Here is a 13,832-nt window from a genome sequence, read left to right as displayed (position 1 = left end):
AAAGGAAACTTATGCTTGATGGTATGGAGATCAAAGACAGACAACGGTAAGATTTCGCTTTTATCAAAATTGACCTTATATCCAGAGAAATAACTATAAACGGTTCTGTAGGTGAGAGAGGGAATGTTCTGGGGGCCCACCTCAAAGCCATGTATGTCATGGCACGTTCTAATGGCCTCAGCCAACGGCCCTCAGATAGGCTTTCAATGCGTCCCAAAGACTGAAACTGTCAGGAGTGGAGGGTTTGTTTTTCAAAGTAAAAATATTGATCTGCTCTTTGATGAATGCACAAACTTTAGGAGTGTAGAATATAGTCTCCATCTATATGCTTCATTTACCTTGGTGGGAATGGAGATTGATAACACCAGATGAGAAGGGTCACGAAGCAATCTGGGGAGATAATCGGTATCTAACACTATGAAACAGTTGGGTTGATAGCGAAAAGTTGTGTGTGTGTGTTGTGTGGGTGTGAATAAAATCAATAGTCCCTATCCTGTGGGTGCATCGGTCTCCAGATAACTAGTAAATTGAGATCCTTCATGAATGACTAGGCGAGCTTAGCGGCTTTGATAAGAGGTGAGGGTTTATCAGGTGACCTGTCAAGAACTGGATCAAAACAAAAGATTTAATCTCCTCCAGCCAGTAGCCATCCTGGTGGTGCTTGAGCAACCTGAAGGAAGACATTCTGAATCAACATATGGTCATCGAAGTCAGGAGCATAAATATTCAATAGACTGAATACATATGCACCAAAACAAACCTGCCTGAGGGATCAGATATGGTGTTGCTGACACAGAAGGGGATGTGTTTACTTATCAAAATTGCAGTTCCTCTTCCTGCTTTGGGAGTTAAAAAAACAACGCAAAAACTTGTCCTACCCAATCCCTCTCATTTATTGTGTAAAAGCAGCAGACTCAAACTAACATTGAAAAACAAGTTACATTGTGAACAAAACAATGTAAATAACCAAGAAACACAAGGAAAAAAAGTCTCACTTTGTAGACTTTATAGTAAATTAGACAAATGTTTATGCCTGTACGCAGTGCCTCCAAAATTGAATCTATCAGAGTAGTGCAAAGCTCCCCAGCCAGGCAGTGTTGCGTCGCGAGGTGGGATATAGATTCGCATTTCTTTTAGCAGACATGAAACGAAACGACAGAAGTACTTTGAAAACAGCCACTGCAGCATTTTTCTGCTATAAAGCAACTCACATTTGCTCATACTTGACTTTTTACCTATTTTTATTTGCAAATGAGAATGTAATGCTGAATGTAGAGCCCTGCAGATTGACCACCCGCCCAAGTGGCTAGTGAAATTCTTCCCTGCCAATACCTTCTTCCATTCTTCCCTGCCAATACCTAAATCTACCTGCATTTGGCTGATATTAATTTTATGCCCTGCCCAAGACACTTCACGTGATAACTAATAATATGTCAGATAAAGAATGGTTGCAAGATATCCCCTGTGTACATCTCAAGTCACACTGCTATGATTTCTACCAATTGGGGACACTCCTATGTCTGATAAGGTTAGTCAGGGAGTAAAAGCTCTTGTCACATAGTTTGCACATGAAGGGCTTCTCCTTGGTGTGAATGGTCTGGTGCATCTTTACATACAGTGGGGCAAAAAAATATTTAGTCAGCCACCAATTGTGCAAGTTCTCCCACTTAAAAAGATGAGGCCTGTAATTTTCATCATAGGTACACTTCAACTATGACAGACAAAATGAGAAAAAAAAATCCAGAAAATCACATTGTAGGATTTTTAATGAATTTATTTGCAAATTATGGTGGAAAATAAGCATTTGGTCAATAACAAAAGTTTCTCAATACTCTGTTATATACCCTTTGTTGGCAATGACAGAGGTCAAACGTTTTCTGTAAGTCTTCACAAGGTTTTCACACACTGTTGCTGGTATTTTGGCCCATTCCTCCATGCAGATCTCCTCTAGAGCAGTGATGTTTTGGGGCTGTTGCTGGGCAACACGGACTTTCAACTCCCTCAAAAGATTTTATGGGGTTGAGATCTGGAGACTGGCTAAGCCACTCCAGGACCTTGAAATGTTTCATCTGACCATATGACATTCTCCCAATCTTCTTCTGAATCATCCAAATGCTGTCTAGCAAACTTCAGACGGGCCTGGACATGTACTGGCTTAAGCAGGGGGACACGTCTGGCACGGCAGGATTTGAGTCCCTGGCGGCGTAGTGTGTTACTGATGGTAGGCTTTGTTACTTTGGTCCCAGCTCTCTGCAGGTCATTCACTAGGTCCCCCTGTGTGGTTCTGGGATTTTTGCTCACCATTCTTGTGATCATTTTGACCCCACGGGGTGAGATCTTGCATGGAGCCCCAGATCGAGGGAGATGGTCTTGTATGTCTTCCATTTCCTAATAATTGCTCCCACAGTTGATTTCTTCAAACCAAGCTGCTTACCTATTGCAGATTCAGTCTTACCAGCCTGGTGCAGGTCTACAATTTTTGTTTCTGGTGTCCTTTGACAGCTCTTTGGTCTTGGCCATAGTGGAGTTTGGAGTGTGACTGTTTGAGGTTGTGGACAGGTGTCTTTTATACTGATAACAAGTTCAAACAGGTGCCATTAATACAGGTAACGAGTAGAGGACAGAGGCGCCTATTAAAGAAGTTATTACAGGTCAGTGAGAGCCAGAAATCTAGCTTGTTTGTAGGTGACCAAATACTTAAAATAATTAAAAATCCTACAATGTGATTTTCTGGATTTTTTCCCCACATTTTGTCTGTCATAGTTGAAGTGTACCTATGATGAAAATTACAGGCCTCATCTTTTTAAGTGGGAGAACTTGCACAATTGGTGGCTGACTAAATATTTTTTTGCCCCACTGTAGTTCGCCTCAGCAAATCGCTTCCCATATACGTGGGGCAGGCATACAGCTTTTCGGCTTTTGTCTGAACACTCAGCCTCCCACGTTGTGACCCAAAAACACCAGAGGTGGTAGAAGGCATGAGCCTGTCTTTGAGCTCCCTCCTTGACCACTAGCCATTGTTTTGGGGATTGTATGCTGTGTTACAGGCTAGATATCTCTTGTGGTGAACACCCATCCTGACCCTGTCTGAATTGGTGGGATAACTATGAGGTAACTGAGGAAGGCTAGACCCAGGCCTTCTATGAACCCAGTCACCAGTCGAGACCCTGAAGGAGAGTGACTGAGATTCTGCATGAAAAGCGCTAAATAAAATAAATATTATTACTACTTATCACTCACTATACACTATTAATGGGCCATGTGTATTTTCTGCTGGTGTATCCCGAGGTAGCTCCTCTCTGAGAACCTCTTCCCGCAGTGCATACAGTCGGTGCTGGCAGGAGAACCCCTTCTCACACTGGGGGCCGCTGTAAGGCTTCTCCCCAGTGTGGACCATCTGGTGCCTCTTCAGGTTGGACAACTGGGAGAAACTTTGCCCGGCAAAGATGACAGCTGAATGGTTTCTGCCACGTGCGCATCCTCCGAACACGGGAAGCACTTCTCTCTGCTACCAGATCTGCTGATAGCATTACTAATACTGTAATTTGTCAATGGGCTTGTGTAGCCGTTGAGGCACTGGCATTGCCTGAGGTCTGGTTTAACATAAGGAGACTGTGAGGAGGAGGAAGGCTCGGCAGTGTCTGTTGCAGGGCCCATATTCCAGTTGATCGATCCTATAGAAGGCAGGCTGAAGGCAGCACCTGTTAGGGGGTTAACCTGAGGAACCATCAACCTCTCTAAATTACAAACATAGGAACAGGATGGAGCATCAGTAGCCGAATCTGTGTCTGTTCTCTCCTGCCGCATTTGGACACCTCCCCGTCCCCGCAGACCAAATCTATGCCTCTCCCAGGTCTCAGCCAGTCTGTTGTCATAGAGACCAAGTCCAGGTATTGATTGTTGAACAAATGTGTTTCTGGTTAATTAAAATTGTTGTTCCCCAGTCCAGTGCTGAGGACGCTGTCCAATCAACTGACCTCCACTATGTCGACTCTGATCCTGGCCTGCTCAGTGATGATGTCCAGTGTGACCTTGGCTCCACTGGTTTGGGTCTGGGAATCCAAGATGGCCGCACAGTCTCCTCTGTTAGCCTCCAGCCAACCACCTGTAGGAGGAGGTTACAAAATAGACTTTACAAACATGGCAGAGAAAACTCTACGGAACTTGTGAGTCAATTACCTGGTTAAGTTCATACATTATAAATTGAGGGATTACTATGAGTACTATGCAAACTTGTTAGTTGATTTGATTACCTGACACTTTATAATGGTTTGAAAATTCAAAGGCATGGTCCCACACTTAAGACAAAATGAATAAAGACCAGGCGCCGTATCCACAAAGAATCTCAAAGTAGGAAATTTCCAGCAGCCCTGCATAGGGCTACCTGCCATAACATCATCTGGCTCAGAGGATCTTCCCTTGATGACGAGACCATTCCCCAAACAATTTAATGAAATGTCATATTACATTCTGTCTCTGTTGTTCATTCAGCCTGTACTTGATTGAAGTCTTGTTGACCTCCATGACCATGTTCCCCAAGACCCTCCTCACACCCGCATCTGTTCTGGACCCTCCTCCTTCACCAGCAGCACCTCTGGACCCTCCTCCTCCTGGAAGAGACAGGTGATACAGATTACACAGACATACACTCCCTCAGATAATAAAACACACTTTCAACATGGAGTGTTTACCCATCCCCACTACTTTTCAGTCCTATACTGTTACAGAACTTTGTTGTTGTTGTTAAACCCATCATGATGGACACACACATACATATATATACACACACACACACACACACACACACACATACATATATATATATATATATACATACATACATACATATATATATATATATATATATACACACATACATATATATACACATACATATCTATATATATATATAGATATGTATATGTATGTGTGTATATATGTATGTGTGTATATATGTATGTGTATATATGTATGTGTGTATATATGTATGTGTGTATATATGTATATATATATATATATATATATACACACACACATACATATACACATACATATACATATATATATACACACATATACACATATATATACACATATATATATATACATATATATATACACACACATATATACACATACATATATACATATATACACACACACACACACACACACATACATACATACATACATATATACACATATACACACACATACATATACATATATATACAGTGCCTTGCGAAAGTGTTCGGCCCCCTTGAACTTTGCGACCTTTTGCCACATTTCAGGCTTTAAACATAAAGATATAAAACTGTATTTTTTTGTGAAGAATCAACAACAAGTGGGACACAATCATGGAGTGGAACGACATTTATTGGATATTTCAAACTTTTTTAACAAATCAAAAACTGAAAAATTGGGCGTGCAAAATTATTCGGCCCCTTTACTTTCAGTGCAGCAAACTATCTCCAGAAATTCAGTGAGGATCTCTGAATGATCCAATGTTGACCTAAATGACTAATGATGATAAATACAATCCACCTGTGTGTAATCAAGTCTCCGTATAAATGCACCTGCACTGTGATAGTCTCAGAGGTCCGTTAAAAGCGCAGAGAGCATCATGAAGAACAAGGAACACACCAGGCAGGTCCGAGATACTGTTGTGAAGAAGTTTAAAGCCGGATTTGGATCCAAAATATTTCCCAAGCTTTAAACATCCCAAGGAGCACTGTGCAAGCGATAATATTGAAATGGAAGGAGTATCAGACCACTGCAAATCTACCAAGACCTGGCCGTCCCTCTAAACTTTCAGCTCATACAAGGAGAAGACTGATCAGAGATGCAGCCAAGAGGCCCATGATCACTCTGGATGAACTGCAGAGATCTACAGCTGAGGTGGGAGACTCTGTCCATAGGACAACAATCAGTCGTATATTGCACAAATCTGGCCTTTGTGGAAGAGTGGCAAGAAGAAAGCCATTTCTTAAAGATATCCATAAAAAGTGTTGTTTAAAGTTTGCCACAAGCCACCTGGGAGACACACCAAACATGTGGAAGAAGGTGCTCTGGTCAGATGAAACCAAAATTGTACTTTTTGGCAACAATGCAAAACGTTATGTTTGGCGTAAAAGCAACACAGCTCATCACCCTGACCACACCATCCCCACTGTCAAACATGGTGGTGGCAGCATCATGGTTTGGGCCTGCTTTGCTTCAGCAGGGACAGGGAAGATGGTTAAAATTGATGGGAAGATGGATGGAGCCAAATACAGGACCATTCTGGAAGAAAACCTGATGGAGTCTGCAAAAGACCTGAGACTGGGACGGAGATTTGTCTTCCAACAAGACAATGATCCAAAACATAAAGCAAAATCTACAATGGAATGGTTCAAAAATAAACATATCCAGGTGTTAGAATGGCCAAGTCAAAGTCCAGACCTGAATCCAATCGAGAATCTGTGGAAAGAACTGAAAACTGCTGTTCACAAATGCTCTCCATCCAACCTCACTGAGCTCGAGCTGTTTTGCAAGGATGAATGGGAAAACATTTCAGTCTCTCGATGTGCAAAACTGATAGAGACATACCCCAAGCGACTTACAGCTGTAATCGCAGCAAAAGGTGGCGCTACAAAGTATTAACTTAAGGGGGCTGAATAATTTTGCACGCCCAATTTTTCAGTTTTTGATTTGTTAAAAAAGTTTGAAATATCCAATAAATGTCGTTCCACTTCATGATTGTGTCCCACTTGTTGTTGATTCTTCACAAAAAAATACAGTTTTATATCTTTATGTTTGAAGCCTGAAATGTGGCAAAAGGTCGCAAAGTTCAAGGGGGCCGAATACTTTCGCAAGGCACTGTATATATATACACATACATACATACATACACACACACACACACACACATACATATATATATTTATCTGCTATGATGTCATCATCAGACAAACCTGGCTAAACTATTTTGACGTGTACATAGGGTGTATATTAGGGTGTGGGTATGTGTAGGTATATTTAGTAAGTGTATATTGGTTATAAAGAGCTGTTGTATGTATGCAGAACAGGGTGAGATCAGATGTGATGTATACTAAAGAAAGTCTCAATGAAAGTCTTGGAATAAAAATTACCATTTTGTTTTTAAACATAAACAAGAGTTAATTGCACCATATGAAAACCACACGTCTCTTTGCGTACCTGGCAAACATCTCAGCTTGTATGTTGGCCCACAACCTCGACAAGACGGAGCTGCTCTTCCTCTCTGGGAAAGCCTGCCTGCTCCAAGACCTCTCCATCATGGATGATAACTCTACGGTGTCCCCCTCCCAGAGTGCAAAGAACCTTGGCGTGACCCTGGACAACACCCTGTCATTCTCTGCAAACATCAAAGCAGTGACTCGCTCCTGCAGGTTCATGCTCTACAACATCCGTAGAGTACAACCCTACCTCACACAGGAAGTGTCGCAGGTCCTAATCCAGGCTCTTTTCATTTCCCATCTAGACTACTGCAACTCTCTGTTGGCTGGGCTCCCCGCCTGTGCCATCAAGTGGGGAGCCCAGGGGCGGCAGGGTAGCCTAGTGGTTAGAGCGTTGGACTAGTAACCGGAAGGTTGCAAGTTCAAATCCCAGAGCTGACAAGGTACAAATCAAAGCTGACGGCTGTTCCTAGGCAGTCATTGAAAATAAGAATAGGTTCTTAACTGACTTGCCTAGTTAAATAAAGGTAAAATTAAAAATGAATTAAAAAAGCCCTGCAACTTATCTAGAATGCTGCAGCCCGTTTGGTGTTCAACCTTCCTAAGTTCTCCCATTTCACCCCGCTCCTCCGCACACTCCACTGGCTTCAAATCAAAGCTCACATCCACTATAAGACCAAGGTGCTTGCCTACCAGGTGAAATTGTGTCACTTCTCTCGCGTTCATTGCGCGCAGAGTCAGTGTATATGCAACAGTTTGGGCCGCCTAATTTGCCAGAATTTTACGAAATTATGACATAACATTGAAGGTTGTGCAATGTAACAGGAATATTTAGACTTATGGATGCCACCCGTTAGATAAAATACAGAACGGTTCCGCATTTCACTGAAAGAATATGTTTTCGAGATGATAGTTTCCGGATTCGACCATATTAATGACCTAAGGCTCGTATTTCTGTGTGTTATCATGTTATAACTAAGTCTATGATTTGATAGAGCAGTCTGAGCGATGGTAGGCACCAGAAGGCTCGTAAGCATTAATTCAAACAGTACTTTAGTGCATTTGCCAGCAGCTGTTTATGACTTCAAGCCTATCAACTCCCGAGATTAGGCTGGTGTAACCGATGTGAAATGGCTAGCTAGTTAGCGGGGTGCATGCTAATAGCGTTTCAAACGTCACTTGCTCTGAGACATGGAGTGGTTGTTCCCATTGCTATGCATGGGCCGCGGCTTTTGTGGAGCGATGGGTAACGCTGCTTCGAGGGTGGCTGTCATTGTGTTCCTGGTTCGAGCCCAGGTAGTAGCGAGGAGAGAGGGACGGAAGCTATACTGTTACACTGGCAATACTAAAGTGCCTATAAGAACATCCAATAGTCAAAGGTTAATGAAATACAAATGGTAAAGAGAGAAATAGTACTATAATTCCTATAATAACTACAACCTAAAACTTCTTACCTGGGAATATTGAAGACTCATGTTAAAGGGAACCACCAGCTTTCATATGTTCTGAGCAAGGAATTTAAACGTTAGCTTTCTTTCATGGCACATATTGCACTTTTACTTTCTTCTCCAACACTTTGTTTTTGCATTATTTAAACCAAATTGAACATGCTTCATTATTTATTTGATGCTAAATAGATTTTATTGATGTATTATATTAAGTTAAAATAAGTGTTCATTCAGTATTGTTGTAATTCATTATTACAAATACATTATTTATTTTTTTAAATCGTCCGATTAATTGGTATCGGCTTTTTTTGGTCCTCCAATAAATCGGTATCGGTGTTGAAAAATCATAATCGGTCGACCTCTAGTTGCAACCCCCCCTTTGCCTTCAGAACAGCCTCAATTAGTCAGGACATGGACACTACAAGGTATCTAAAGTATTTAAAAGGGATGCTGGCCCATGTCGACTCCAATGCTTCCCACAGTTGTGTCAAGTTGGTTGGATGTCGTTTTGGTGTCTGACCATTATTGATACGCACTGGAAATTGTTGATTGTGAAAAACCAAGCAGTGGTGCAATTCTCAACATAAACCGGTGCGCCTGTCACCTACTACCATAACCCGTTCAAAGGTGAATGTTGTCCATTCACCCTCTGAATGGCCCACATACACAATCCATGTCTCAATTGTCCCAAGGTTTAAAAATCCTTGTTTAACCCGTCTCCTCCCCTTCATCTACACTGATTGAAGTGGATTTAATAAGTGACATCAATAAGGGATCAAAGTCTTCAGCTAGTCAGTCTATGTCACGGAAAGAGCAGAGGTTCTTAATGTTTTGTATACTCAGTGTATATCACACTGGATGCAATATTCTACCCAGGAATATTGAAAACTGAAATCGGTCAATTTGTTATTCCAAATGCATCTGTGGGTCTTTTCCGTTACTCTCTTATGCTCAGATGTATCTTGTTGATCTTTTCTGCTGACAACAATTACAATTCATCTGTATTTAATGCAGGGTTTGATCTAAAGTCAGATGGTATCGAGTGGAATGGTGACTTTCTATATTATAGAGTAGAATGGTTTTTCTCCTGGTGTATCCTGAGGTAGCTTCTCTCTGAGAACCTCTTCCTGCAGTGTGCACAGGCGAACGGCCTTTCTCCCGTGTGGACCTTCAGGTGCCTCTTCAGCTGGTGCTGGCGGGAGAACCTCTTCTCACACTGGGGGCAGCTGTATGGTTTCTCCCCTGTGTGGACCATCTGGTGCCTCTTCAGATCACCAGCCTGGGCAAAGCACATGTAACACTGGGTACAGCTGAAGGGTTTCTCCCCTGTGTGGACCCTCTGGTGGATCTCCACCTTCTGGGGGCAGCTGAAGCCTTTGTTACAGAACATGCAGAGGAACCGTTTCTCTTTAATATTGCCTGATGTTGCTCCCCCTCCCTGAGCCTGGACTCTAACCCTGTCGATTGAGTTCAAAACCTGATCAAAAAGGACGTGGCCATGTGAATCAGGAGGCCCCATTGATGTAGATACTGGGTCGCGATCCCTGAGCGTGTGTAAAGGTGAGTGGGTGACAAAATGTTGATTTGACTCTGAACTTCCCCTGTAATCTAAGAAATCTCTGCCCTGTGAGTGTCCGACTCCTAGGTGACTATCTGCATTCCATGTGGGAGGAGCGTGGCCCTCCACTTTCACCTCATCTACCACTATAACCTCCCCTTTCTTATCTAGGCACCCTTCAGAGTATACAGTACTACTGTACTGGTTCCAGTCCCCTCTAGACAGATCAGTCTGTGTCTCTAAACCCAAGGTCATGTTGTCAGGGTCCATCTCTGTAGAGTAAGAACAAGACAGATCAACCCCAGTGTCTAAAGTGTCATCATCACCATGGGAATGAACCGTCCTCTGGCTCTGATGAAATACCGGTAAGTACTCTGAGCCGGGAGCGGGAGCAGGAGGACAGTCCAGTGGCACCAGTCTCTCTGGGTCAGATCCTGGTTGTAAGAGCCTGTGTGTTACAGTTGAAGACTCTGTGTCTGTTTCTGACTTCAGGGTGGCTTTCGGCATTCCACTGACCTCTGTGATGCTGCGTCGGGTCCTGGGCGGCGCTGGGGCGATGGTGGGGTCCTTTGTGGCTACAGGATGAGCTCCAGTCTGGATGTCTCTTCTTTGCCGTGTTTCCACCTCTCCTTCAGTCTTCTCCAGCTTGACCCCAGGACCTGTAGCCTCTGCATCTGCAGACTGACCAAAATATAGGAGGTTATTACCGGTACATGAGTAGAATTGGATAACAATGTCATAGGGAAGTCTCACAACACAAGCTCCCCTACGGCAGATAAATTAGGATGTAAGTGAATAGCTGAGTGGAGCCTTTCTGAACTAAACAGGCCACATTTGATTACAAAGTAACTGTAATATTTTATGCAACACTATTAAACAAACCTCTATCACGATAACGTGCTGGGTTGAGGTTCCACTACCCTCATCAACAGTGATTGTTTGGTCATCTCTCCATGTATTGTGTCCCGCTGGCTTCACAAAGCTCCTGTGGCCTCCAGTGAGATTTCCTTCACCTGAGAGTGTGATTGGGGGAAAACAGGTCTTTAGCTACTGTCAATGCTCAACTGTATATTGTACACTATTTACAGTTTTAATACTGTCTAGAATTGGCATGGATGTAAAGTAACACTTCTCATTACTTATTGATATACTATTTACAGGTCACTAGATTGTGCCATGCATCACATTGTTTTCACTAAGTGAACAGGAAATGCAGTAAAAAAAGTTCTTAGAATAAGATAACCAAGTAATCAGGAGAATTACTGCATACTATTCAAAAACTGACCAAGACCCAATTCTGGGTAACATCTGAACAAATGTGCAGAGGTGAACGGGGCGACAGGCGCTGAGCTACATATTTGAATGGAAAAATGTACCTCTTGACATTCCTCTGTATCCGTCGAGGATCTTGACACTACTGGGACGACTGACGACGCGCTCTCGTGCCACCTTCAGTTCCAAAAGATGCAGTTTCCTCCGCAATGCCCCGTTTTCTTTCTGGCTTTGAGAAATTTCCAAACGAAACACTGCATAGTCGTCTTCTACGAGTTTACAGATATCTGCCACGGCTGCATTCGCTAGCACCTCCAGAATCGAAGCAATTTGAGTGTGAAAAACCATACAGTTATCCATTGTTAGCACCTAGCTAGCTAGGGTTACCTAGATAACATCTGTCAACCAAGTCCTGTCTCCAACGCGAATTAAACAATACCAGGGGTACGTATGCGATGCTGTGCAGTTAAAAGTCATATTTTGAGTCCTATAGTGTTAAGAAAAGGTCTAAATAAAAACGCTAACGTGGAAATTGTTGTTGGCCACTGTTCATTTCCGTTTCAACTATGATGCCAACCAATAACACCCTCTCTCTTCAGTGTAAAGGGTGTGGCTAAATGAAAAGTTTGTGCGCGCTGCTCTTTGAAATACGGTACTGTTTATGAAAACTACCAGTGTTTCCCAAACCTGGTCCTCGAGTACCCCAACTGTACACATTTTTATTGTAGCCCCGGACAAACACACCCCGTTCAATTTATTGAGGGTTTGATGATTAGTTGACAAGTTGAATCAGGTGTGCTTGTCCAGGGGTACTCGAGGAACAGGGTTGGGAAACACTGCAACAGTAGGAGATTCATAACAAAAACTCACATAACAGATATAGATGAAAGTTTATAGAGGAGCACAAACAAATATCTGATTAGCGGTAACTCCCTACTTACTACCCAGTGACTTTGGAAGGGCTATAAGGAAAAGGGCCACAGTAGGGGTTGTTGACAGTTACTGCTGGTCCAACAGAGGAAAGTTGAAGGTGCAATTTTTTTATGATAAAACAAGCAGTCTTTTTTTTTTTAAGTTGACGTTCCTAAACTGACTTCCACCAGTCACTGACACCTGTCATTCAATGGGCATCACACGTAATGAGTCCTAACTTTTCACAAAAACTGGACAAAAATACCTTCCAATATATACAGAAATAGGGAGAACGTCTTGACAGTTTCGCTGCTCTCAAAAGTGATATTTCATCAAACATGATATGCCGCTGGCGAAATCGATACCATAGCCAACATGAGTTACCACTGCTGGGCGATTTTGGAAGTTTGGCGCACATTTTTATATTTTTGTTCTTTATAATTCATCCACTTGACAGGTGTGGCATATCAAGAAGCGGAGTAGTATTTCTTCCTTCTACGAACTATCACTCAGTAAAAATCTTAAGACATTTTTGCGTTTATATTTTTGAGATATACTGAACAAAAATATAAACGCAACATGCAACAATTTCAAATATTCTACTGAGTTGCAGTTTATATTAAATAGATTCATTAGGTCATGTGAAATCCATAGATTTCACATGACTGGGAATACAGACATGCATCTGTTGGTTACAGATAGCTTTAAAAAATAATGTATTCTCATTCTTTGAAAAAGCCTTCTAAACCTCTTAATAGCACAACACTTATCCAAGTCCGATGTGTGACAAGATGGGAATATAAAATGGGACGAGACAAACAAAGGCAACTCCAAATTGTGCATTTTTAAGGCGTAATGAGATTATATAAACAGCCATTTCTACACAGGGAACCAGGATCAGGTCTTTGCGCTTGTTGTGACATATTGGTGAATGCCGAATCCTTAAAGACAAACTTATTTAAACACTTCGTTGGGCCTTATGAAAAGACTACATTATTTAATAATTTACTTAGGCATTTTTGGCAATAGGATAAGCTTTCAAATGATGCCCACCTGACCCAGATTGCGATCTATAATTAACTGTTTTTGGATTGCGTAAACAGTGATGTGGTAGTGGGGATTTAGGGCTGTGTTCCAAGCTCCAGTTACTCAATGGCAAAGCAACAAAAAAAATGCATTTAATAATTGAAAGCTCTTTCCTTTAGTCATAAGATTTAATTACAGATGCTGCAGAAAGTACAGTCAATGTAAAATGCACATAAAATCCAGTGTAATGTTTTGGATTCAGTCAGGTATACCGGTGTGTCCTCACCTTTGGTCTGCATTTCCCCATAATCTCCAGTGTTCCCTTTCAATTACTACCATGGTTATGCATATGCGTCTCATATATCTTCTGCTAGAAATAGTTCCATTTATCGCCAAACATTTACATGCGCACTAATATCC

The 13,832-nt window shown here is 42.1% G+C and overlaps 1 protein-coding gene across 6 annotated transcripts; it reads right to left on the bottom strand.

The window, feature by feature from the left end:
* Positions 1-1,701: 1,701 nt before the first annotated feature.
* On the bottom strand, positions 1,702-12,037 carry LOC135506866 (zinc finger and BTB domain-containing protein 18-like). 6 transcript variants are annotated; one of them, XM_064926276.1, is made up of 5 exons: positions 11,579-12,037; positions 11,085-11,215; positions 7,198-10,883; positions 3,978-4,610; positions 1,702-3,865 (listed from the first exon to the last, which is right to left on the bottom strand). In XM_064926276.1, the coding sequence occupies exons 1-3, from the start codon at positions 11,832-11,834 to the stop codon at positions 9,708-9,710; spliced, it is 1,563 nt and encodes a 520-aa protein (XP_064782348.1). In that variant the 5' UTR covers positions 11,835-12,037; the 3' UTR covers positions 1,702-3,865; positions 3,978-4,610; positions 7,198-9,707. The 6 variants fall into 6 exon arrangements, with proteins under 6 accessions (XP_064782348.1, XP_064782349.1, XP_064782346.1 ...); XM_064926277.1 differs by having other exon boundaries at positions 1,702-3,717; XM_064926274.1 differs by having other exon boundaries at positions 1,702-4,105; positions 4,254-4,610.
* Positions 12,038-13,832: the final 1,795 nt, after the last annotated feature.

This window comes from Oncorhynchus masou, chromosome 20, assembly GCF_036934945.1.
Source record: "Oncorhynchus masou masou isolate Uvic2021 chromosome 20, UVic_Omas_1.1, whole genome shotgun sequence".
In the NCBI taxonomy this organism is placed as follows: domain Eukaryota; kingdom Metazoa; phylum Chordata; class Actinopteri; order Salmoniformes; family Salmonidae; genus Oncorhynchus; species Oncorhynchus masou.
Note: the sequence above shows the minus strand (reverse complement) of the source record. Positions and strands in the feature narration are given on the sequence as shown.

Bases quoted from the DNA above. Each gene is read 5' to 3' on its own strand.
- LOC135506866 (XM_064926273.1), bottom strand. From the start codon at position 11,834: ATGGATAACTGTATGGTTTTTCACACTCAAATTGCTTCGATTCTGGAG. The intron at 11,216-11,578 runs GTACATTTTTCC...TCACACTCTCAG, and splicing joins ATACAGAGGAATGTCAAGAG to GTGAAGGAAATCTCACTGGA. The intron at 10,884-11,084 runs GTTTGTTTAATA...TATTTTGGTCAG, and splicing joins AGCACGTTATCGTGATAGAG to TCTGCAGATGCAGAGGCTAC.